We start from the raw sequence: 24,586 nt of genomic DNA on the forward strand, positions 1-24,586 counted from the left end.
TGTGGGGCTTTACTGCTGTTCTGCCCAGAGGCAGAGGGTTGGACGAAATGATCCTTAACGTCCTCTCTAGTTGTCTAGCATCCATCAAATCTTCTGGGCAGGAGCAGACGCTGCCACTGTTTCTTCTCCAGCCCAAACCTGCTCGTGTGGAGAAGTGTCCAACCAGAGCCAGGTGTGAAGTGTGCGAGCCTTCAGCGCTGAGGTGAGAGAATTCTGCCCCAGGGTGACGCTGCTTGTGGCGGAGGTGGCAGCACCTTCTGTTCTTGTCAGGTAGTTGGGGGAGAAGAGAGGCGCTGATTTAGTATCCTGGACCAGAAAAACTGAATGTCTTGCTGTTCCTGAGGTGGTTGTTGGGCATCAAAGCCCTCATCAGTGTCCCTTCTGACCTCATCAATTTACCCTGGATGTGTGATTTTACAAATGTATATGCCATAGCTAAAAGGAAATCTAGAAATGACTCTGTTCTACATTCACAATTTTGAAACTTTTATCGTTGGTTATAAATACATGTAGAAAAGCACACACACACACACACACAATTTAACCAAATGTCTCACCATGTCATTTGAAAAGAGAGACATCTGAGGCCTAAAGGGGTAAAGCGTCATTTTCTGTGGCTGACTTCTTCCCTACAGCTAAGCACAATTGCTCATTGTCCTCTCCCCCCCCCCCCGACTACTTTATTCTTTCATTGGACACATATTATTTGAACCCCTATTGAGGCCAAGGTGCTGGGATTAGTGCAGGTTGGGGTGGAGTGCGTGCCCAGAGTTACAAGGCACTAATTCTGGCCCCCAAGGAGTTTGTAGTCTAGGAGGAGAAGACATCTACACAGACAACTACATAACAAAGAGAGCGGTGAATGCCAGAGAGAGAGAGATTCTCCAGGAGCTATGAGAATCTAAAGAAAGAAGAGAAAATGGAAGATATTCACGGCCTAAGTGGCATGTATACTGAGCCTTGATGGGACAGGATTTGGACATGCAGGGATTCAGGGTAAGGAAGAGCACTTCAGACAGAATAGAAAATACCAGAAAGACAGAGAAGCGTGGCTGGATCTGGGGAAGAGTAAATGGTCCAATTTGGTTGGAACCTAACATCCATTAGGAGGAGTGAGGGACTTGTGCTGGAGGGGAGGCTGGAACACAGCGGCAGAGAAAGGCAGACACAGCCTGAGCAAAGCCCCAGCATGGCTTGGGGAAGAGTACTCCCAAGCTCACCCTTAGGCCTGAGTTCCAGGGCTCTTTGCTTCTCATAATACGCAGGAGATGAGTTTGTGCATTAGGGTCTGAAGACTAGAAATCCAGCTCTAGCAGTCCAACCCATCGACCATCCTGCTCTGGGAAAGTCACAACTTCCTTGGGTCTCAAATTTTGTGTCTTAAGAGGGGAATAATAGTCCCTTCCCTGCCTTCCTCAGAGGGCGGATGTGAGGACTAAACGATATGAATACGAAGCTGTCCCACAAACTGGAAAGCGCTCTACAAATGTAAGCCTTCCTCTCTCTGCCCCTCTAGCCCAGGCTGCATCAGCATCACCTTCGGTGTTCGTTAAAATTCAGTTTTTGGCATCTGGCCATGAAAACTTTCTAGAAGCCAAAAGTCGGGACTGCCTGTGCCCTCCTACCATCAACAGAAAATTACGTTCCAATATACTCATATATTTAAACACCAGCATTCAGACACTGGAAAACTAGCAGCACAGGACTATGATTCCCAAGAAAATCCACAAGTGACTTAACTATCTGCAAAAACAAAACCTAACACTTTCTAAGGGAAAACAACAAAATTCAGCACTCAACAAAGTCACGTTCAAAATGTTCAGCATAGAACAAAAAAATTACTAGACGTGAAAAAGCTGGAAAACGAGACCCCAAACAAGGAGAAAACGTAAACACAGTGAGGTAAGAAATGGAAGATATAAAAAAGAGCTAAATGGAAATTCTAGAGGCGAAACTCTCCAAACTGAAGCAGAGAGAGAAAAAAGACTGAAAAAAGAATAGATGGAGACTTGACGGCCCATGGGGCGAGATTACTCAGTTTGTTTCTGTTGCTATATCTGTAAGTTTACTGATTTTTAAAATTCTGCAGTGTATATCTGCTGTTAATCCTACCCAGTAAATCTTTCATTTTAGATGCTGTATTTTCACCATTCCATTTAGTTCTTTTTTATATCTTCTATTTCTCATGTGTTCATGCATTTCTTTATATCCTTAAACATATTGATGACAGCTTTTCAAAATTTTTCTGCTTTCAAAATCTTGTCTGCTAATTCCACCCCCTGTCATTTCACATTTTGTTTCGATTGATTATTTTCCTCCTCATTTTAGATCACAACAATGTTAAGAATTATCACAGACTTCTTGCCAGAAAATGCAAGCCAGAAGTCATTGGAACAATATCTTTAAGTGCTGAAAGAAAATAAAAGTCAACCAAGAATTCCATATCCAGAAAAAAGAAATTTCAGCAATTAAGGAGAAATAAGTACTTTTTTCAGACAAAGAAAAACTGACAGAATTTGTCACCAACAGACCTGATGATAAGAAATGTTAAAGAAAGTTCTTCAGGTAGAAGGATAGTGATACCAAATGGTATCTTGGAACTACAAAGAAATGAAAGTGGCAGAATGGTATATATGTTGGTAAATATAAAAGATGTTTTTAAAAAATTTAAATTTCTTGAAAATATAATTGACTTTTTAAGGCAAAAAGTATAACAATGAATTGTGGGACTTAAATATGTAGAAGTTAATCTATGACAATAATAGCCCCAAGGATGGGGGGAATGGAAATAAACGGTTGTAAGGTTTTTCTATTATATGTGAAATATTATAATATTTGAAAGTAAACAATGAAAATTCAATAACAGATATTGTGAACCCTAGAGCAACTGCTAAATAAATAAATGAACAGGCAGTATCAATAAACCAGTAGCAGAGAAGAATTGGAGTACCAGAAAACAGTCAGTCTAAAAAGAAGGCAGGCAAAGATGAAAAAGAACAAAGAACAAATGAGACAAATAATAACACAGCAAGATGGTAGATTTAAATCCAACCCTAATGATAATTGAATTAAATTAAATTAAATATAAATTATCTAAACACTCCAATGAAAAGACAGATAGTCAGGCTGGATTTTTAAAAAGCCAGATCCAACTAATTTTATGTTAAGTGTTAAGAAAAAATACTTTAAATTTAAAGACACAGGTAGGTTAAAAATAAAAAGATGAGAAAAAATTGTAACGTGCTGTATTAGTCTTCTGTGGCTGCTGTAACAAATTATCACAAATGCAGTGGCCTAAGCCATTCAAATTTATTATCTTCCAGTTCTGTAAGTTAAAAATCCAGTGTGGGTCTCACTAGGCTAAAATCAAGGATCAGCAGGGCTACATTCCTTTCTGAAAGTTCTAAGGGAGAATCAATTACCTTACCTTTTCCATCTTCTAGAGACTATCCACATTCCTTGGCTCATGGCCCCTTCCTTCATCTTCAAAGCAAACAAAGTTGGTCCAGTCCTTCTCACATCACACTCCTTTGACCGTCCTTTTATAGCCATGTATCCCTGTGACCACAACCAGGAAAGGTTCTTCATCTTTAAGGAATCATGTTATTAGGTTGGGTGCACCTAAATAATCCAGGACAATCTCCCCATTTCAAGGTCCTTAATTTTAAGGCATCTGCAAAGTCCCTTTTGCCATGTAAGGTAACATATTCACAGGTTCCCAGGATACGATATGGACATATCTGGGAGCTATTATTCTGCCTACCACACATGCAAACATTAATAATGAGAAAGCTGGAGTAGCTATCAGACAATTACACATGGGACATTCATCAAAAGAGACCGTACATTGGACCATATAAAAGTTCCGATAAATTTTAAAATATTGAACTCATATGGCGTATGTCCTCTGACCACAAAAGAATTAAATTAGAAATCAATAAGAGAAAGATTTGGAAGCAAGAAGAGAAATTATAAAATATTTTGCACTGAATGAAAATGAAAACAAAACTTGTGGGATGCAACTAAAACAGTGCTTAGTGAGAACTTCAGAGCTTTAAGTGCTTGTATTAAAAGAGAAGAAAGGTCTAAAGTCAATTATGGAAGCTTTATTCTTAAGCTGGTAAAAGAAGAGCAAATGGAAACAAAAGTAGGTAGAAAAAGGAAAAAATAAAGGCAAGAGAGGAAATCAATGAAATAGAAAATAGACAAACAATAGAGAAAAATCAATGACATCAAAACTGGTTGTTTGAAAATATCTTAAAAATAAATAAATCTCTAGCCAGACTGATTAAAGAAAAAAAAAATACCTAAATTACCAATATTGGGAATAAAAGAGGAGACATCACTACACAGCCTACAGACATTAAAAGATTGGTAGGAAAATATTATAAACAACTTCACGCCAACAATTTGGACAACTCAGATGAAACAGATACATTCCTGAAAGACACATGTATTCATTTCCTATTGCTGCTGTTTAATTACCACAAACATAATGACTTAAAACACAAATTTGTTATCTTACAGTTCTGGAAGTCAGAAGTCCAAAATTCGTTTCACCTGGCTGAAATCAAGGTATTGGCAGGATTGCATTCCTTCTGGAGGCTCTGGAGAAGAATCGGTTTCCCCTTTTCCATCTTCTATAGGCCACCTGCATTCCCTTGGCTTCTGGTTCCCAGATAGCAATTGCTTCACTCTGACCTCTGCTTCTGTTGTCACAATCTCCTCTCTGACACTCTCAGCTCCCTCTTATAAAGACTCTTGTGATTACATTGAACTCATCCAGATAATCCAGGATAATCTACCCATTTCAAGATTTTTAATTTAATCACACGTTTAAAGTCGCTTTTGCTATGTAAGGTAACACCTTCACAGGTTTTGGAGATTAAGACATAGACATCTTTGGGATGTCATTCTGCCTACCAGAGGGACAAATTACTGAAATGGATACACAAAGAAATAGAATATTTGAGTAGCCCCATATCTATTAAAGAACTTGAATTTGTAGTTAAAAATCTTCCCACAAAGAAACCTCCAGGCTGGGATGGCTTCAATGGTGAATGCTGTCAAAGATTTAAGGAAGAAATGAACTTTGACTCTTCATACCAAACACAAAAATTAACCCCAAATGGACCATAGACCTAAACATAAAAGGAAAAGTGATAAAACTTCTAGAATAAAATGTAGGAGAATATGTTTTTGGCTTTGGGAATAGAGAAAGAATTTTTAGATAGGACACAAAAAGCATTAATTATAAAAGAAAAAAATGAATGCTTTTCTTTATCAAAATAAAAACCTTTGCTCTTCAAAAGACAATGTTAAGAAAATGAAAAGGCAAGCCATTGACTGGAGAAAATATTTGCAATACATACATCTGAACAAGGCTGTTTTCCAGAATAAATAAAGAGCTCTTACAACTCAATAATAAGAAGACAAACAATTCAACAGAAACAGTGAGCAAAGAAGATATACAAATAGCCATAAGCGCACGAGAAGATGCCCAACAGCATCTGTCATCAGGGAAATACTTATTAAAGCCATCTTGATATACTACTAACTCACTCAAATTGAAAAAATCAAAAGAGGCTAAAAATAGCAAGTGTCAGCAAGGATAGGAAACACTTGAATGTCTCATACATTGCTGATGAGAATAAAAAATAGTACAAAGACTCTGGAAAACAATTTGGCAGTTTCTTATTAAGTTAATTAATACTTAGAACATGACTCAGCAATTCCAATTCTAGCTTTTTCTTCCAGATAAAACATATGAAACATAAAATATGTGAAAACCTACACGCACACAAAACATATGAAAAAAACATGAGAACATATGTCCAAGCAAAAACTTGTCCATTAATGATCATGGCAGCTTCATTCAAAATACCTCAAACCTGGGAACAACCGTAACATCCACGAACAGGTGAGTAGATAAATTATGGCATTCCCATACCATTGAATACTACTCAGAAATGAAAAGGAACAAACTATTGATACCTATAGCAGGATAGATGAACATCAAAAGCATTATGCTGGGCAAAAAGAAAGACACAAAAGAGTATATGCACTGTATCATTGCCGTTTATGTGAAATTCTAGAACAGGCAAAACTAATTTATCTTGACAGAAAGTAGATCAGTGGTTGACTGGGGTGAGGAAGAGAGGAATTGACTGCAAAAGGGCATGAGGTTACTTTTTGCAGTGATGGAAATTTTGATTACATGGGTGTAGGCATTTGTTAAAATTCATTGAACTGTGCACTCAAAGTGGGTGCATATTATTACATGTAAATTGTAGCTCAATAAAGTTGATTTTTTTAAATAAAAGAAAAAGTTAAAAAATGAAAACACTTGGGCCCAATTCCTAGTGATTTCAACACAGCAGGACTAATATGGGGCCCAAAAATCTGCATTTTAAACAAGCCCCATGGTGCTTATGCCACAGGCTATTTTACTTATAGAAATAGTATTGGTCTTTATCAACACCCAACTCTTGGACAACAAATCAACTAGGCAAGCAGAGACAATTCAGAAGAAAAGTGTTTGAGTTTTCGTGGGCCTTCATTCCATCCCACACCTCCCTTCTTTAGCAGGAAAACCGATCACCACCAAAGTATGCTCCTGGGTGCCCTGTCCTCCCAACTGTTGGCTCAGCTGTGGCTAAACCTCCTTCACTCATGCTTTACCAAAGGAAGTCTGCTAGGAAAACAAATGTGAGAAAAGCAAAATAAAAACACATTACAAGTGCAGAGAAACCAATATATTTGCAGAGCACAGATCCCTTCGCATAAGGTCATTCACGTCTGGTACCAGATGGGCTGGGCTTTTCTAGCTCACTGGACACACTCACAGATATGTCTACCTTGGGACAACAGCAAGTAGACAGGGGGCCTGAGAGTCCACCTGTGTGGAGAATGGAACAGAACAACAACAGATATGCTAAGAGCACTTATAGCCCAGAGGCAAAGGTCATTTCCCTGAATTAAACTAAAGTGCTCTATTTCCATTCCGAAGTCTTTTCCCGCTGTCTGACACATCTTTCCCATCTTGTGGTCCCCTGTTCTGTCCACCTGTTGAAATCCTCCCCATCCTTCATGGCCCACCTTGAATAAAACCTCCTTCTTATCCGATCACCATAATTAAACACAACATCCCCCTCCCCCAAATTGCTTTGGCACTCGGCTTGACGAGCTCTTACAGTCATTTTGATTTGTATTTTAGTTATTCATGTGCATGCTATATCTACTCTACCAGGTTGTAATCTCTTTGACTATAGAAATTATAACTTATTATCTATGCAACGTGTAGCCTGCATCGTTCCTAGCACATTACTTAGCGCTTAGTGAGTGTTTTATGTACATTTATTGTAGAAATTAATAACTGATTCAGTCCATGCTGATTCATTATCTCTGAGCTTTTGCTTATGCTGTTTCCTCTTTCTGGAAAATCCTTCCCACTTCAAGTGTTATTTCCTCCAATAAGCCTTCCCAGATCACGAAGCTGTGGGACTCCTATAGCGCTTTGGGCATATCTCTATCTTATCGCTTACAATCACCACTGTATATTGAAATTAAATATTTATTACCTGTTTCACCTACTTAGTGATAAACTTCAAGAAGCCAAAGTTTCCATCCTAGTCATCCTTATCTTACCACCACCTAGGCCAGTGTTTGGGAGTAGTATGCATTTCATAAATGTTTTTCAAGCAGAATGATCACTTCAGAAGTTTCTGGAAGCATTAGCCCATGACACAGAGGGCTTGGTTTATTTAGTTTGTGTTCCTATTAGAGTGGCCAAAACTGTCCTGAGGTCCCATTCCCAGAGAAAACCCAGCATAAACAGCCTTCCCACCCTAAGCTTCCTCCTGGCTGAAGGAAGGAGTAGGGCCGGATGTTCTCTAGGGTCCCTTAGAGGCCTACGATCCTTGTGTTCCGGGGACTTTCCCAGCAGAATAGATTGTTGAGTACAAAAGAGCAAATGTGGCCTCTCCTCAGAAGGTCTTTAAGACGGACGCCCAGCTTCTGGGAAAAAGAATTCGTGACCCTTTCAGAGTCCCATGACTTCCTCTTCTTACATACATGTCTCTCTCCTACCCGTCCCACCGCACTTTCCCAGTATCACTGCTTCCGCCTCGCCCGCTTTCTCTTTCTCGCTAGATTTACCTTGGCCATCTCGGGTCTCCTCCGTTTATCCCGCTCCCCTACCCTCTCTTTCACTCGCCTCCTTCCTTTCCTGTCAGCCCTGCAGGATGCCGAACTCCTCACCAAGCCTAGAGGTGGGAGGGCGGGTGGGTGGGCCCTGGCGCCCGGTCCGCCCCTCGGTGCGTGTGTGAATGTCTGTGTGGCAGTGACGCGGCGCCGGCGGCGGGGAGGGAGGCTGGGCCCGCCGGAGAGGGAGGCGAGCGGATCGCTGGGGCTGCTCGGCTCCTGCGCGCCCTCGCGCTCCCCGCCGCCCGCCCAGGCGCAGGCAGGGCGCAGGCGGCGGCGGGCGGCATGGAGAGCCTGCTGGAGAACCCGGTGCGTGCCGTGCTCTACCTCAAGGAGCTCACGGCCATCGTGCAGAACCAGCAGAGCCTCATCCACACCCAGCGCCAGCGCATCGACGAGCTGGAGCGGCGGCTGGACGAGCTAAGCGCCGAGAACCGCAGCCTGTGGGAGCACCAGCAGCTGCTGCAAGCCCAGCCTCCTCCCGGGCTCGTCGCCCCGTCGCCTGCCCCGCTGCCGGCTACCCCAGCCACCGCCGCCGCCGCGGCCGGGGCCCAGGAACCGGTCCCGAACCACGGACAGCTCCAGCCCGCAGCGCCACAGCCCGCGCCGGAGCAGCCACCGCTTCAGCACCACGGACAGCTCCTGGCGCAGCCCCAGCCGGGCCCCAGCAGCAGGGCTCACGCACCCCAGTCGCCCCACCAGCACCCGGTGGCGCCCGGGGCCGTCGCCGACAAGGAGAAGGAGCGTCCCCCGAGTTGTTGCGCTGCCGCTGGAACCCTCCTTCAGCACAAATCCCCCGCCGCCCTCGGCAAGGGCGTCCTGAGCAGGAGACCCGAGTGAGTGGGGAAGACGAGATGGGGGCTGTTGTGGTGGGAGAAACGGAAGCAATGGGTGTGAGGAGGAGACAAGGGGGAAATCGGGTGCACCTGAGAATCTGAAGGACTAGGGTAACATGAAGTGAGAAGGTGCTTGGGGGTAGAAGTGTGTCAAGGAGGTTTGGGGGAAAGGAGGTAATGATATCAGCGTTTGAGAGGGTTTGGGGGGATGTTAGAGCAAAAGGGAATATCCAGACCATCATTGGGGGCAAGGCAGGAAAGAAAAGGTTTTAAGTGATTGAGGATGTTGGAAACTGGCAGGTTTTAAAAGGGACAAGACTGAGAGGAAGTTGGGGTAAAGATTAAACTGAAGAAAAGAAAACAGTTGAACATTTTTTTTAAGTTAGGAAAAATTTGGAAGGGAGTTTGGGCAGTAAAATTATTTGAATGGAGAGTGAGATATGAAAAAGAGGGAGGCTTGGCAAAGAGGTATGTTAAGAGCTTTAAAAGGCCTGGGTCCAGGAAGAGTAGAATTAGGGTCTACGGGAATTCAGGAGGCAGGGGATAAGGTGGAAAAGCAGGAATGATGAGAGAAAGCACGGGGCTGGAGGTAGAGGAAGATGAAGGGTAGGAGAAAGCATTTTCCAGAGGAATAAGCTGGCTCTTAAACTGATGCAGTGGGAGTCAAAGCCAGGAGTGGCTCATTTGGGGAAGCTTACTCTGCTCTGACCTGAGTGGGCACCTTTTTTCTGAATCCCCACAGAACGAAAGAAGTGCAAGGAAACAACCCAACCAGCTAATGGAGGACTCAGTTATAGCATGAGGATTCAGTCTGGTTATAGCATTTTCCTCTGCCTCAAGGAGGATTTCTGCGCAGGGTGGTTGGCTGTCATGGAAAGGGAACAAGGATGAAAGAGACAGTTGGCAAACGGAGTTGGTATTTGGATGTAATTCCTGTTTAAATCTCTCTGTTATGGCTAGTGACTGCAAACTTGTTTCCCCTCAGTTATTTGGTTATAACTGGACTCTCACATTGAGTCCCGAGAGAAATATGCTCATTGACCCCCAGTGAGGGACTCTAGGACCTCAAGCTCCTCCTTACTCTCAATATCCATGAACTAGGAATATGGGAAGAAGAGATGAAAGAGGATAGGAATATTCTCTCCTTTGTATTGGGAAGGCTGTGACCATGTTAGCTTCCTTTCTCTGATTAGACAGATGATGGGAGAACCTCATGGAAGAACAGCTCAGGGGAAATCAGTACCTCGTCAGCACCTGACCCTGACTGTGGTGATGCTAAGAGCTGGGTTTGGGGGAGGAGGGAGGAGAGCCAAGAATCCCATCTCCATCCAGTCTCGGCGTGCTTTAGGTCTGCGGATACTTGTGCAGATTTGACGTATTCCTTAAAAACTCATTTTCTTTTCATATCTACTGTAGACTTAGAGAAGTTGGGTCAGGACATGTTAGCTGACAGAGTATATTTGACCAGAACCATGGGCTCTTAGGGGAACAGATCCAGGATAATCTGACTGGGCAGACCTATGGCATTTGATTCAAGCCCCAAGAAGATGTGGTTTTCTTCCCCAGCTCCCTCAATAGCCCATTGGCCCTTTCTTCAGCATCACAGTTTCCTTTCCGTCTCCGGAATAAAAAGCAGAAAGTCAATTTTCACCCAGTGCCCATGGCTCAAAAAAGGCAACGTCCTCCAAGATATGATGTGGATTTTTCCCCAAATAGAGGAAAAAGAACTCTTCCATTTCCCTGGGGGCAGCCACAGCTTCCTGGTAATTCTAGTTCGTCATCTGATTCCTCTCTTTACGCCCTTTAGTATCTCCCTTCTTTTTCCACTACATCCCCATTTTCTTTGCATCCCTTCAAGGGACTGTGTGCGCAAGAAGGATTGAGGAAAGACCATTTTTCTTAGACAAGGACTTTTCTGTGGCCCCTGAAGTAGCTTAGAGAGCCCAAACTCTCCTGCCTCGGTGCTCTTGCTGGGAATCCAAGGATTTAGGAACCACCTGGATTCCTATCCAGCCTCACAGGTCAAAACCAGAGAGGAACTGTAGTGTCCTCATCTTTCCTTTTCTCTCGTCCTGCTTTTGCTTCCCAAGGGAGCAGAACAAAAATAAGAAATAATTAGAATGTGGAAGAGAGTGGAAGTTGTTGGAAATCTTTCACTTAGGAAGTTGTGCCAGGCACTAAGAGGTTAACGCCACGAGTAGCTCCTTGCTTCTCCAGATCCTCCAGCTTTTCCCCCTGCTCCCCAAGCCTGGACACCCAGAGACTTAGAGAGCGAGGATATGCATGCCTCCCCTCCTCCCTGCAGCCCTCTCTTCCCTTGGATATGAAATCATGGACATCTTGGCTGGATGAATGCCTTTTGAACCACTCATTTATTCCCACTGTTTTGCTTAGCTTCAACCCAAGTTTCCCCCACAGAACCTCCAAAAGGAATCATCTTTGCTGACTACATGTTTGGACCCACCCTGCTGTCCACCCATGACCCCCATTTCATATGTTTGTCTTCCTCTGCCCATGCCTCTCAATGGTGCAGGGCTAGATGCAGCCAGCAGGCAGAGAGATCTTCATGGACAGGGTGAGGTGAGGAGAGGAAGAGCAGAGCCAGCAGCTCTCTCTCTGATGTTTCTCCTGGGGATTTCCCTGCTGAATCAGTTCTCTACGGGGTGTGCTGAAGTAGGAGGAAGAGATGGCAGAGGGGGGATCTTCAGATCGTAATTTCGCTGTCAGTCTTTTCTCATTCCTTGATTTCCCTTCTCTGGCCTCATTAGAGTGAGAAGGTGGCCCTGGTGAGGCTGCTGACGGCTGGGAAGGGGTTCTCAGGAGCCAGGCATTGTATTAGATGCATTATCTCACCACACAGTTGGTCTCTTACCCCCAGAACTCCTTTTCCTGCCCAAATCCAGCAGAAAACAGGAGCCCAGGGGAACCTGGGACACGGAAATAATATATCATTTAATTCTCATCAGGTCTGCATTAGTATGCAGCCTGGCCTCTCTCCTCCTTCAGCTGAGGGAGATACAGAGGTGGTGGCCTTGGGGTTTGGGCCAAGGAAGCAATGATGTGGGGGTGGATGGGTGCAGACATATCATGGAAGAAAGACTCTCAAAGGGTTAAAACTCTTTCTCTGCTTGCTTCCTGGCTCTTGCTAAGCTCCAGCCCCCACTGCTTTCGCCTCTTAATGAAAGCAGCAATCGTAGCTTCCCTCTTTATTTTTTCAATCAAAGCTCACAGCATCCACAGAATTGATTATCCCTTTCCCGGCTGGAGCCAGAGCCTTAGCCAGGCCTGGAAGGCTCCTCCTTGCCAGACAAGCGCTTGACCCTACCTGAAGCTACTGGATTCAGTGCAACCACAGCTTCTCCGTTTGAGCACGTCTGCCCACCCACCCAGCTGTGCATTTAGCCGTGGACCCAGGCTTGCCCATGTCCCCAAGCCCATAGGCAGAGGATTACTGGAGGTTAGGTAAGATTCTTGCATATAATTCAAATTCAGCTCCTACTCCAAACTCCCACCTGCAAGTGGCTATCAAATCTGAATGGTTCAGCAGCTCCCGTCCTCTCCTCTCTTCCTCCCTCCCTTGTCTTCCTCTCATACTCTTCCTCTTTCTCACTACTTTCCTCCCCTTTTTCCTTCCTTCTCTCTTCTCCTCTCCTTCCCTCTCCCTCAAACACTTTCTTGCTCCCATATTTTCTTCCTTCTTTTGCTTTCTTCCTATCTTTTGCTTCCACTGAAGGTGCAGGGGGAAGTCTCCTCCTCTCGACTCCCGCCCTTTAAGCGTGAAGTACTTCTTGGGTCTTCTTTTGAGCTCCCTGGTCTCATACTGACGGGAGGCTGGATGGTGGCTAGAAGACTGCTGGATGTGCTTTCTAGCCTGAGCTGTCTAAGACGCTGATTGGAGCAGGTGTCTCTGCTCCTACTGAGTCAGTGTTGTCGGCCTAAAGATGGCAGCTGATGACTGGCCCATCCTGGGAACTACTAAGAGAGTGTGAAGGTCTGTCAGTCAGTCAACTCTATGCATCAAGTGTCCAGTCCATTCAAAAGTCTGCATTCTGTGCTGTGGAAAGATAGGAAAGAAGCAAACAGTCTGCTCAACCTATGCGAGACACAATCCAGAAACATCCAAGCGAGTGTAAGCAGATTGCAGCTGCTTAGAGCTACCCTCTATCAGAACAGCGCAGGGTAAAAAGGGTGAGCATACAAACCATGTTCAGAGCCTAGAGAGGAGGGTTGCTTGGTTGGAGTCAAGGGTTTATGTCAGGAATAGTAAGAGCCAAGAATAACGGGAAGGGGGACAGACGCCAGAAGAGTCAGCCCTCGGAGACATCCGTATTGCATGTGCATAAACCCTCTCATGTTACAGTCCCCCTTACCCTAATCCCCTCAGGGCTAAACCCCTATCAGCAGGGTAAGGAGAGCCTCAGGCTCTCTGTCTACCTTGAGCCTAGAAGGCCTGCTTGCTGAGCAAGCAACATTGTGGCCGAGGCTCGCCAACCTGCCTATCTTCCTCTTCCCCAATCTCCAGTGGGGAGAGGACTTCTAGCTGGTAAGCTGGGAAATGGGGCAGGAATGAAGGCTCAGGAGAGGAGGAAGTGTGTGTCTTTCTGCTCACCTGGAAGCTGACACAGAATGGGCACCTGTAAAGACTTGCTGGCTCCTTTCTTTCCAAGGGCCAGACCACTGCTATTCCCTCCCTTTCATCCAAAAAGAACAGAATTCAAGAGAAACAAGTTTCCTCTGGGAAACTCCATTGCCTCCCTCACCAGGCCCTGTGCCTTGCTCCACCCATCTCTCTCCTTGCTTACTCCCAAGCCCTTCCCAGACCCACACAGTTGCCACCATGGGGCCTCACAAAGGCATCCTGGCACGTTTTCCCATTGGCCTGAAACCAAGCAAGAGGAGCAGCCATTGGTCCAGCTGATTCAGCAAATATCTGCACAGCCTAAGTTTCAAAGGTCACTTACGAAAAAAGACAGATGGGGTCAGTTCTGGGTGGAGAGTCAATGAAAAGGAGGGTAATACGAAAAAGGAGGAGAGAGCTGGGACAAATAGCTTGTCTATGGTCTGGAAAGAGACTTGGATCCTGAATTTAAATCCCACGTAAAGCTTTTTAGACAGGCTGCCCTTGTTGCAGAGCCTAAACATTTCTTCACTGGAACCCAAACATACTCTCAGTGGCCTGGACACAGGGCAGCAGCAGCTTCGTAAGGGGTTTCTTAGTAAGCGGTCCTGGGGACACTCTCATTGCCTCTGGCAGATCCCCAAATGCAAGGCCATCTGGCAGGACCACCGAGCCTTGGGCCACTGTAGCTCCTTCCTCCTCTGCTTCTAGAAAAGCACAGGTGCAGGTTCCCACACAAGCTGCAAAGGGCTTCTGGTTTCCACGGAGGAAAGGGGTGGTCCTCTCCATTTCAGGCAACGAGGGCATTAACAAACAAACAAACAAGGATCAGGTTAGAGTGAGGGAGAAATTAGATTTTCAAGCTGAAAAGAACATAAGGAAACCATAGAATCACAGAATTCTCAGGATTTAGGTGGTTGAGAACATGGACTTGGGAGGTGGGCATCCCTGGGTATGAACCCCACTCTACCACCACCAGCTGGGAGAGCTGACAGTCGTTATTTACCTGCCCTGAGCCTCTGTTTGTTCATTTATAAAGTGAGGAATAATATCTACTTCAAACAGTTGTTGTAAAATTTAAAAATTAGATATTTTCACGTGCTCGGTACTCTTTCGAGCACTATAGTAAGTGCTCAATACATGGAAGGCTTTCTACAGATAGAGAAAGCAGGGCTCACCCACAGTCAGACCACAGCGACGACTAGAATCCAGGTTCAGGGTCCTTCCATCCCTCCAGGCCACCTTTCCACATGTGCCCATCCTCTTCTCTCCACTACCTCTGGACAATGTGCACCCAAGCTATTCCAGACACACGAATGTGGCGCTGACCTTGAAACGCAGCCCACAGGACAAATCCACCCTCCCATAGTGATTCGTGATGAGGTCTCACAACTGTACAGCTGGGAAATGCTTCCTGAAGCCCAACTCACATCCTTCTGTTGCATTGTAAGATTATTTGCACTTCTCTTAAAGACGTCGAAGGGACCTGAGTTACCACCCAATGCCCCATGGTGACAGGAATGACCTCCCCCATTTTCTAAATAGGGAGACTACAGTCTCCCATAGTACACGGACTTGTCAAGGAGAAAAGTGGAGAGTGGGAGGGGTAGAGTCCGAACCAGGAAGCTGCTTCCCACTTCCCTGGAATGAAAGCTAGATCCATTTCTCCAGACCCTTCCATCCTTGGGTAGAAGGGTAGACCCGCTCTTTGCAGGACTCTGAGGTCAGAAAGCTCGATAGAACAGCAGGCAGGGACCAGGAAAATGAGAGGCCTGACGTGTTGTTGTGGGGTTTCTGGTGGTGGTTGGTGGGCAGTTGGGGGAAGACTCTGCGTCTCTGGTCAAGCCCAGAGGGTAAAAGAGTTTCTTCTCATAAGGACTTGCTTAGATGAAATACTTTCTAGGAAAAACAAAACAAATGGAAAAGAAAATATGGTGGGCATCTAAAATTCTCTCCCAGGGTGGTGTGGCTGTGAGGCCACCATAGGGGAAGACCACTCTGTGTGTCTGTGTGCGCGCATGTGTGTGTGTGTTGGGGCGCTGGGCAGGGCGCGGGGACGGGCTGTTTTGCTGCTGCTCTTTGTTTGGAAAAGTCCATCCAGGATGGTTACGTAATTCTGCAAGACTGGTGTGTGCTGAGTGGTACCGTTCCTCCCTGGCGGGCAGGCAGGCTATAGTGGACCGAGGGCAAGCAGGACGGTCCAAATCCCTGCCCATGCTCTGGGCTGGCATCAGCCATTCCCTCTGGGCCACAGCTCCAGGGGCTGGAGGGCTTTAGGAGCTGGACCAGGATGCCCTAGCCCATCTGTGGAGTCAGACAAATGTCAGAGCTGGAAAGGTCCTATCAGGATATTTGGTCCAAACTTCTCATTTGGCAAATGAGGAGACTATGGCCTGAGAGAGAAGTCACTGGTGCTTCCAAACTAGTTAGTGGCAGAACTAGGTTTAAAGCTCAGATTCTCTTAACGCTTCATCCAGTACTCTTGACAATACGTAGTGACAGACCAGAAGAACTGATCAGGACTGATCCATGGGTGTGCGGGCCAAACCTCAGCTAGCGTGCAGGGTTAGAGGACCCAGGGAGGTCTCTCTGCCTTCCAGAATATCTCACCTATGCCAGCAATTCCACAATTAGAGGAATTCTTTGGGTGCTTCAAGATTATCCACCTTGTTTAAATTCAAATTCTCCTAGGACAGGAGAAAAACAACACATTTAGCTATATCAGCCTTTTACGCTTCAGCATAAAAGAGTTTATTTGAGCGGTTTCCAAGAGCAGGTTTGATGAGGGAAGAGGATACCATGATGGCACTGGCTGACTAAGGGCCAGGGCAGGTGGCTCATAAGGAGTCGAAGGGCTCCTGAGGGAGGCTATTGAGAGCCTAAATGATCTTTACCTCGGCCATATTTTTCAGGGAACTGGCACTGCCTTGCCTGGTCTGGTAAGCAAAGGGGAGGGACCCAGGGCACCCCCACACTGGCTTGTCTTGCAAAAATACTTCTCTAGGCTGTGGAAGGGGTGCTTTCCCAATGAACTTCACGTGTAAGAATCATAAGGCAGAGGTTTAAGAGCATCCTGGTGCTTGGTAAGCTCTTTTGTCCTTTCTAGGATCTTAAAACAATTTTTTGGGTGACAAAATTTCATACAACTCTCTTGGAGTTGCCATGAGGCAGGAAGATGTGGGCAGGAAGGGCCAGTAGGTAGTAGAGGTTGGTGTCGCATGAGTCTGAAGAGGATGGGGGAGGAGAGGCTAACTCAACCTCTAGTCGGTGTTTGATAAAGACTGGTTGAATGAATAAACTCTGAGTATGTAGGGCCCAGGCAGGCTCATCGATGGCGGGTGAAGGGTGGGGAGGGTGTGGTGTCAGGGCTGAGGAAGATCTCAGCCGGAGGGAGGCCCCACTGGGGCAGTAGGTTGTGCTTAGGCACAACAGCACAGTGTGTGTAGCTGAGCGTGTGTGAAAAGCTCGATCAGAGGTTCAGCTCTTAAGGCTGGCCATAGAGCGAGGGAGACGTGGGTGCTCCTCCCAGCTAACACATCCCACCCCAGTCCTATCTATGAGCATGGAGAGCCCTCCTCTCCCGCTGCCCCCAGCCTGTGCCCAGTCCAGTCCTCTGCCTGGGAAGCTACATTAAGAATAAATCACAAGAAAGCCCTTTGAGTGAGCATTTCAGCTCAATCACACACACACACGCGCGACCTTGTCAGCAGGTGGAACTAACAATGGGCAATGGGTCTATGAGGATGAGAGGGAAAGGAAGCCTGAATTACGGCCGTGTTTCTGGGTGGAAGAGAGGAGAGCTGGGTTTTGGGGTTACCATCTGGCCTGAGAGATACACTAGGAAGCAGCACCCCAGGCTCCAGGCCTCTTATTCCTATTTCTCAACCAGACAATGTCAGCTGTGTTCAGGGAAACGTTAGGACACCGTTAAGGTGCGTGGGTGTGTGTACGGCATAGACGTGTTTGTGGGACTGAGTGGACAGCTGTGCATGGATGACTGTGTTACTAACAGGCTGGAGGAGTTAGATGACAACCCACACCACACAAAAGATGTGCAGGCCTCACAACAAAGCTCAGCACAGGCCTTCCTCCTGCCCATGCCACGCTGTCTGGTCACACCATCAGGACTCTGGCTTCCTTCTCCTATCCTCGGCATGACTTGCTTCATCCCTCCTGGCCAGCCGGCTCCTCCTGCGTCTTCCTCTCCTGGCCTTCCACCCCTCACTCTGTCATCAGCTTGCAGGGTACCAGGCCTCTGGAGGAAGTGAGCTCCTGGGGACAAGCCTGCCTGGAGGGTGGGTGGGTGTAGGGGCAGGGCGCCTGGGACTCGGTTGTGGTGCGGTGTGTGGAAGCTCAGCAAGTGGGCAGCAGCGTGACACACAGAAAGCTGCACTGTGACTTTCCCATCTTGGCCTGGCTGCGGCCGGGGCCTGGCACCGCATCACCTCGCAGGGCTTTGGATATATCTGCTCAAACCAGCCGTCGCCTTGCCTCCAATCAGGAACGCACTCCCCATCCCAGGCAGAGAAGCAAGGGAATTCCATAATTTCTTCCTTGATAAACGATTGCAATCTACCACAATTTTCATTCAACACAATAATTATTTTAAAACAGCAACAGAAACTCTGCAGAGCAGTTGGGAATCTCTTGCTTGTGTCTAGAGTCAGTATTTCTTGTGCACAGCCTGGTCTTTACAAACAGATGCCCTGGATGCTTCCAAGCTGGCTCACTCGACATCTTTAACATTCTTGGCTCTCCCTAACTCAAAAGCCCATCAGGGAAGGCCAAGGGAGCTCCGGAGGCAGGGAAGGGACTGTGGGGCAGCACCAGGGTGATGAGTCCTGATTGCTGTGCCCACTCACACAGATCCCAAGTGTAAGCTTGGAGCAAACCCCTCCCTTCTCTGGGCCTTGATTTCCCCTTCTTCCCAATGGGGACAATCAATCTTTCCTCGCCTTTTTGCCCCTCTCTGCTCTCAGCTCACCAAGCCTGTGGCAGCAGAGCTGTTAAGAGGTTGCTGCAGCGAGAAGGACCCAGCTTAGAGGCGAAAAGTGACTTCCAAATGATAAGAGCCTTGGGAAGGAGGCTCAGGATGGGGGACTGAGGGAGACGCGGAATTCACACACCTCTGTGGTCCCGTGTAGAGTGGCCTTGCTCTGCAGGCTAGGGAGGGATGCGGTGAATTTCACAGGGGCTTCCGGCTCTAAGTACCCCAGGGATTTCCACCGCGCTCCCTCTGGACATTAATGCGTAAAAACCGGGAGCGGCGGGAGGAAAGAGCCCAGCCTGCTCCTTCCCTGCCCCAGCCTGAGAGAGCCCCCTTCCTTCCTCCGGTCCCCTCTCGTACCTTCTGCCCCAAAACTCACTCGGACAGCCCGGGGAAAGCCCTTGCTCCTCCGGCCGCGGTCCCCCGGGGGCTTCTCTGTGGGGAGGTAATGCAGAATCAGCTGTTGGCTGTGTGGGCGGGCTGGCGAGCTGCTGACAAGCAGGACGGAATCTCCCGGCCCACGCGCCCAACTCCGCGCTTCCCCGGGGGCGGCAGAGGCGGGCACCCCCGGCGCGGGGAAGCCGCACGCCCCCGCCGCCCCGCGCCCCCGGCCAGGCGAGGCGGTGCTGAGTCACCCGCTCAGGAAGCGCAGGCTGCGCGCCGTCCCCGCCCCGCGCCCCACCTGGGCGCCCAGGCTCCCCCAGGCCCGTGGCGCCTCCGCCCGCTTTCCGGGGCCCTCGCCGCGCCTCGCGCTCCCCATCGCCCTACCGCCGGCCTCCGCTCCCGCCCGCGGCCCGGCCCGTCTCTCGAGTCTGGCTGTTTCCCTCGTCCTTCCCACCCCCGCGGCCCTCTCCGACTCAGCCTGGCGCGCGCCCGCCTCCCGCCCACGGTGTCTGGGAGCACCCCCGCGCCGCCGACGGCGCCTCCTGGGAACCGAGGGGGAGAGAAAGGGGAGGGGAAGGGGCTTCCGTGCGGCGTCACCACCGGGCCGCTGCTGCTGCTGCTGCCGCCGCCCGGGCCCCAGACCCTGCCCCGCCCACCCTCTGCGCGCGCTGCGCCCCCGAGGGTGTGGACCCTCGCGCTGCACGTGAGCTCCTTTCCCGGCTCCGCAGGCCCCAACTCAGGCTGGTGTGAGTGGATTCCCTTTAGAGAAGAGGCGGGGACGGCTAAGAGGGTCATGGATCAGGATGGCGTCACTGAGGTCCAGCTTCCACCTCTCCTAGCCTTCCTTGTGGCCAAGACACTTCGGCGAAAGAATCCCAGCCCTGTCTTGGCCTCCGCATGTTTATACTTGTACTTTACTGCGTCACGGGATCTTAGAATTCTGGCCGGACCTAGGGTGGAGCATACGACTTCAGAGTGTGACGCTGGGTTTGAATCCTGACTATCCACTGCATGATCTTGAGCAATGAATGACAGCTTGGTTTGTTTTTTCTTTTAAGATTTTATTTTTCCTTTTTCTCCCCAAAGCCCCCTGGTACATAGTTGTGTATTTTTTAGTTGTGGGTCCTTCCAGTTGTGGCATGTGGGATACCACCTCAGCCTGGCTTGATGAGCGGTGCCATGTCTGCACCCAGGATTGGAACTGGCTAAACCCTGGGCTGCGGAAGCAGAGCGTGTGAACTTAACCACTTGGCCACAGCCACGTGGCCCCCGACAGCTTAGTTTTTATCATCTACAAAATGGGGAAAGGACTGGTACTAACCTCCCAAGATTACTGTGAAAATTAAGGTGTAATGCCAGCATGGCGCCAGGCAAGCCGAGCGCCTCGGTGTAGTGAGGCTCCAAAGTATAGCAGTTGCTGGTATTTGGGGACTCATCTGGCAAGAACCAGCCCAGAAGGTGCTTTTTGAAGGTAGGGTGCTCTTCCTCATCTTCCTGTGCCTTCCAGAGAGCTCACGACTCTTTTTCGCCCTCTCTGACAGCCCCTCAGATATTTGAAGACATTCACCCCCCTCCCCTGGCATTCCCGTCTGCCATCTTCCCCCACCCCCGATCTTATTTTCATTCAGACCGACACACCTACACTGCTCCACATGACTGTGGAGCCTTACCTCATCACTGCTCTCCTAGAACAGGAGCTAGGAGGGACCCTGTGCCCAGGGGGTGTGGCCAGACCAGGGTGGGCTCACCCCTTGCTCCAACCAGGCAGGTTCTGGATCCTGCCTGGCTCTGGATGGCACGTAGGAACCCGCTGGCTTTCTCAGTCCCAGGCCACAGATAGGATCTGTCAAACGGGGTCAGCAAACGCCTCTGGGCTCTTTCTGCTTGAGACTCTGTCCTCCGACTTCTGGCCACCTGTACGTGTGCACGTGGCTTTCATTTCAACACCAAAAATGCTGAACTTGTCCCGTGGCCCTGTTGGTTGTCATTTTTCAATATGATTGTGTTCTTTTTTAAATTTAATTTACTTTTTTCAAATAGGTAATACATTGACATAGTACAGAATTGAAAAGATGTAAGAGTTTATAGTGAAAAGTGTCTCCTCTCCCTTGTTTCCAACTCACTCACCCCCACCGCCAGCCCTGCCCCCTAGCAACTACTGCCAGCAATTTCTCCTGTGTCCTTCCAGGAAATGTCGAGGGACATTCAAGCAGATATCTCCACATATATGTATACGTTTGTGGATGTGTGTGCACGTGTATTTCTTTTCACACAAATGGCAGCATCCCATGCGCTGTTCGCCCCTTGCCTTTTTTCCCTCTAGTAATCTGTCTTGGTGGTCCTTCCTATTCAGTGTGAGAAGAGCTGCCTCGTTCTTGTTAACAGCTGTGAAGTCTTCCATTGTACGGCTGTGAACCTAGGGCCTTTCTTCTGGTCTGCTGAGAGTTTGGATGGCAAGCTCTGGGGAGCTGCCCCTGTTTAATCATCTGGGGCGGACTTTTCTGAGGGCGGGGGAGGGCAGGCCGAGATTACCGTGGCCCTCCAGCTGTTGACGCACTGCTGTGGGCTCCCACAGACATTAGTGAACTGCGGTAGAAATCAGAGTCAGCTAGCGTGCTTCTCTACTGGAAACTCTTCTCCGCTCTTCTGGCTTGGCTCGCTTTTGTTCCCTGCAGCTCCCTTTGTTGTCTGCTGTCACCAGGGTTGGGGGAGCTGCCAGCATGTCATAATCTGGTTCAAAAGGAGCCAAAGGTGAGTCCTAAAACCCCACCTCCTTCAGGAAGAAATAACCTGAGGCTCTCCCACCCAGGCTGAGCATACTCCAGTCCTTGCTAAGAATGAAATTAATTCTTTATTCCTGTGGCTTAAAAGTGCTTGTCTTCTGTGCTACAGAAGTATATATTCATGGCATCTGTATTTTTTCTTTCACTTGACAAGTATTTATTGTCTACTGTGTGCCAGTTATTGTTCCAGGCACTGGGGTACAGCAGTGCACAACCCCCCCCCCCCAAATCCCTTCATGAAGCTTCCAGACAAAAAATAAACGAGATTAAGAATTAAAACATATAGTACATCTGATGGGATAAGTGCTCTGGAGAAAAATAAAAGAGAGAAGGGGGCCTGCAGTTTCAAACAGTGAAGGCCTCGCTGAGAAGCCGGCACCTGAGCAAAGAGCTGGAGAAGGGAGTTCTGTGCGGTCTGGGCGGGAGCATTCCTGGCGGAGGCAGCAGGCAGCACAGGCTGGGAGGGAGCCTGCCTGGCCACTCAAGTAAGACAGGAGCAGAGGGAGCTCTGGGAGAGACTGAGGAGAGATCAGAGACGCGGGTGGGCATGGGGGGGGGGTGGGGAGAGTGCAGGGGTGCAGCAGACCTTGTGAGAGAGTCTCTGCTGGGATTTCCAAATCCACCAGGCAGTGTTTGGAAATGTGTGGGGACATTTTAGTTGTCACAATGGCTGGCAGGGCTGAAGGGGAAAGTGTTGCTCTCCCGGCATTTAGTGGGTAAGGCTTAGGTCAGATATTGTATACTGCACAGAACAGGTCCCATAATGAAGAATTTTCCTGCCCCAAATACCAATGTGCCTTGTTGAGAAACACTGATAGGGCCTTGGAGTCCATTGTGAAGAGTTTGGCTCTTATTTAAGAAAAACTGGGAACCAGCGGATGGCTTTGAGCTAAGAATGCTTAAATGGACCCTCGGCTGCTGGGTTGAGTTTCAGTTGAGAATAGACTGAAGGAAGAAGCCAGAGGCAGGGAGATAAGGGGGCAGTGGTTGCAAAGTCCAGGTCGGAGGTGGAAGTAGCTTGGACCAGGGGTAGCAGCAGTGAAAACGGTGATAAGCAGTTAAACCAAACTACTTCCCGAGGGATTGACGTGGAGTGTGAGAGAAAGAGGAGCTGAGGGTGAGCCCAGGAGTTTGGGACTTAGTTATTGCAAGGATGAGGTGAGGAAGTCTGGGGCGAAGATGAGGGTCGAGTTTTAGAGGTGTTAAGTTTGAGATGCCTGCTAGACGCTCACGTGGAGAAGATTGGTAGGCACTTGAGTGGACTGGAGATACAAATTTGGGATGGCTTTGAAAGCCTTGAGACTGGATGATGCCACCAAAGAGCGAGAAAAGAAGACTAGAGAGGACCTGGGATGGAACCCCAGAGCCCGTCCTTGTCCAGAGGTGCGCATGGGAGAGGAGGAGCAGTCAAAGGAGGACCAAAGCTGAGAACCACGTGGTGTTCTAGCAAAGAGGCATTTCAACGAGGAGGGCAGAAAAGTAGAGTCCAGCACTGGAGTCGGTGAGAGATGAGGACGGTCCGTGGGCTGGATCAGTGTGGGTTTAAGAGACAAGGGGAAAGAGACAAGGGACACGTCCACCAAATGTGATGTGCGGACCTTGATGAGGTCCTGATTCAGACAAAGCAACTGTAAAAAGACATTTTTAAGGCAATCAGGGAAATTTGACCACAGATACTGGAGAATTATTGTTAATTTAGTTAGGTATAATAACGATACTGTTATTACACCTTTTTAAAACTCTTACCTGTTAGAGAGACATTGTGGGTAAAATGACATTATTTCGGATGTGTGCTTTAAAATACTCCAGCAAAAAAGTTGGGGGTAGAAGATTGGCAAAATGTGTGTCTGAAATTTCCCTAACAAGAAGTTCAAAAGATGACGGAATGCGAGGAATTGTAGAAAGCGACTGTAGAAAACTCTTTGATGAACTTTGCTTTAAAGGAGAGTAAGGAAATGGGGTGATCACTGGAGAGGGGAGTGGGTTCCAGACAGAGGGTGGTTCTTTAAGATGAGAGAGAGAGGAGCAGGTTTATTTCCACCAGTCGACAGTCAACTATGCTTACCGACCACCCGCCACAGGAAAGGCCCGCTACTAAGCTGGGGGGGGGGGGGGGGGGGGCGGAAACTGAGGACGGTGGCGTCACTACCAAGAGGAAAGTAATAATAATTTAAGGAAAGCTAACGTGTTGCCGTGTGCTTACGGTGGGCTAGGCACTGTGACACATGCCATACAGACTATCTCAATGTGTGTCCTAACAACTTCTCTGTTGGTGGGGATGAGGCACTCAGAGGTCTAGTAACTTGCCTTTGGTCAAGCCACCAGCAAGAGGCTGGGTCCAGATTCAGACCATGGCAGTGTGGTCTGGGTAGTCGGCACTCTTAGCCTCTGCCCTCCACCACCTTCTGCAGACAGTTGCAGTAACATGCACCCAAATGGCCAAGAGAAGTTTTTCAAAGTGCACTTGCCCTGGCCTCCGCCCTGGAGACTGTCGGTCCCTCAGGGCTGGGGAAGGAGAGCAGGCAAGTGTCCTTTAAATGAAGCTCTCAGGACTCTGCTGCAGCTCCGTGCTTAAGAACCAACAGAACAGATCAGCCTGGACACACTCATTTATCAACACACGCACACACGTATCATTAGGCTAGCTGGGGGCTGGGGGCAAATTAAAAGATGATGAGCCATGCTGTGCAGGAGGAAGGAATATGGAGAGGGGGGCTGAGCATCTTCTTGTTGCTTAGGGATGGAAGGTTCTATTCGGGTTTCTCAAGGGCTGGAG

At 48.1% G+C, this 24,586-nt stretch overlaps 1 protein-coding gene across 1 annotated transcript in view; it reads left to right on the plus strand.

Moving 5' to 3' along the window:
• Positions 1-8,487: 8,487 nt before the first annotated feature.
• IQSEC3 (IQ motif and Sec7 domain ArfGEF 3) overlaps positions 8,488-24,586 on the plus strand; it is a 106,181-nt gene continuing 90,082 nt past the window's right edge. The window contains exon 1 of the mRNA XM_046683863.1: positions 8,488-9,038. Within this exon, the coding sequence (XP_046539819.1) occupies positions 8,488-9,038 (551 nt within the window). The remainder of the gene's footprint in view (positions 9,039-24,586) is intronic.

This window comes from Equus quagga, chromosome 1, assembly GCF_021613505.1.
Source record: "Equus quagga isolate Etosha38 chromosome 1, UCLA_HA_Equagga_1.0, whole genome shotgun sequence".
Taxonomy (NCBI): domain Eukaryota; kingdom Metazoa; phylum Chordata; class Mammalia; order Perissodactyla; family Equidae; genus Equus; species Equus quagga.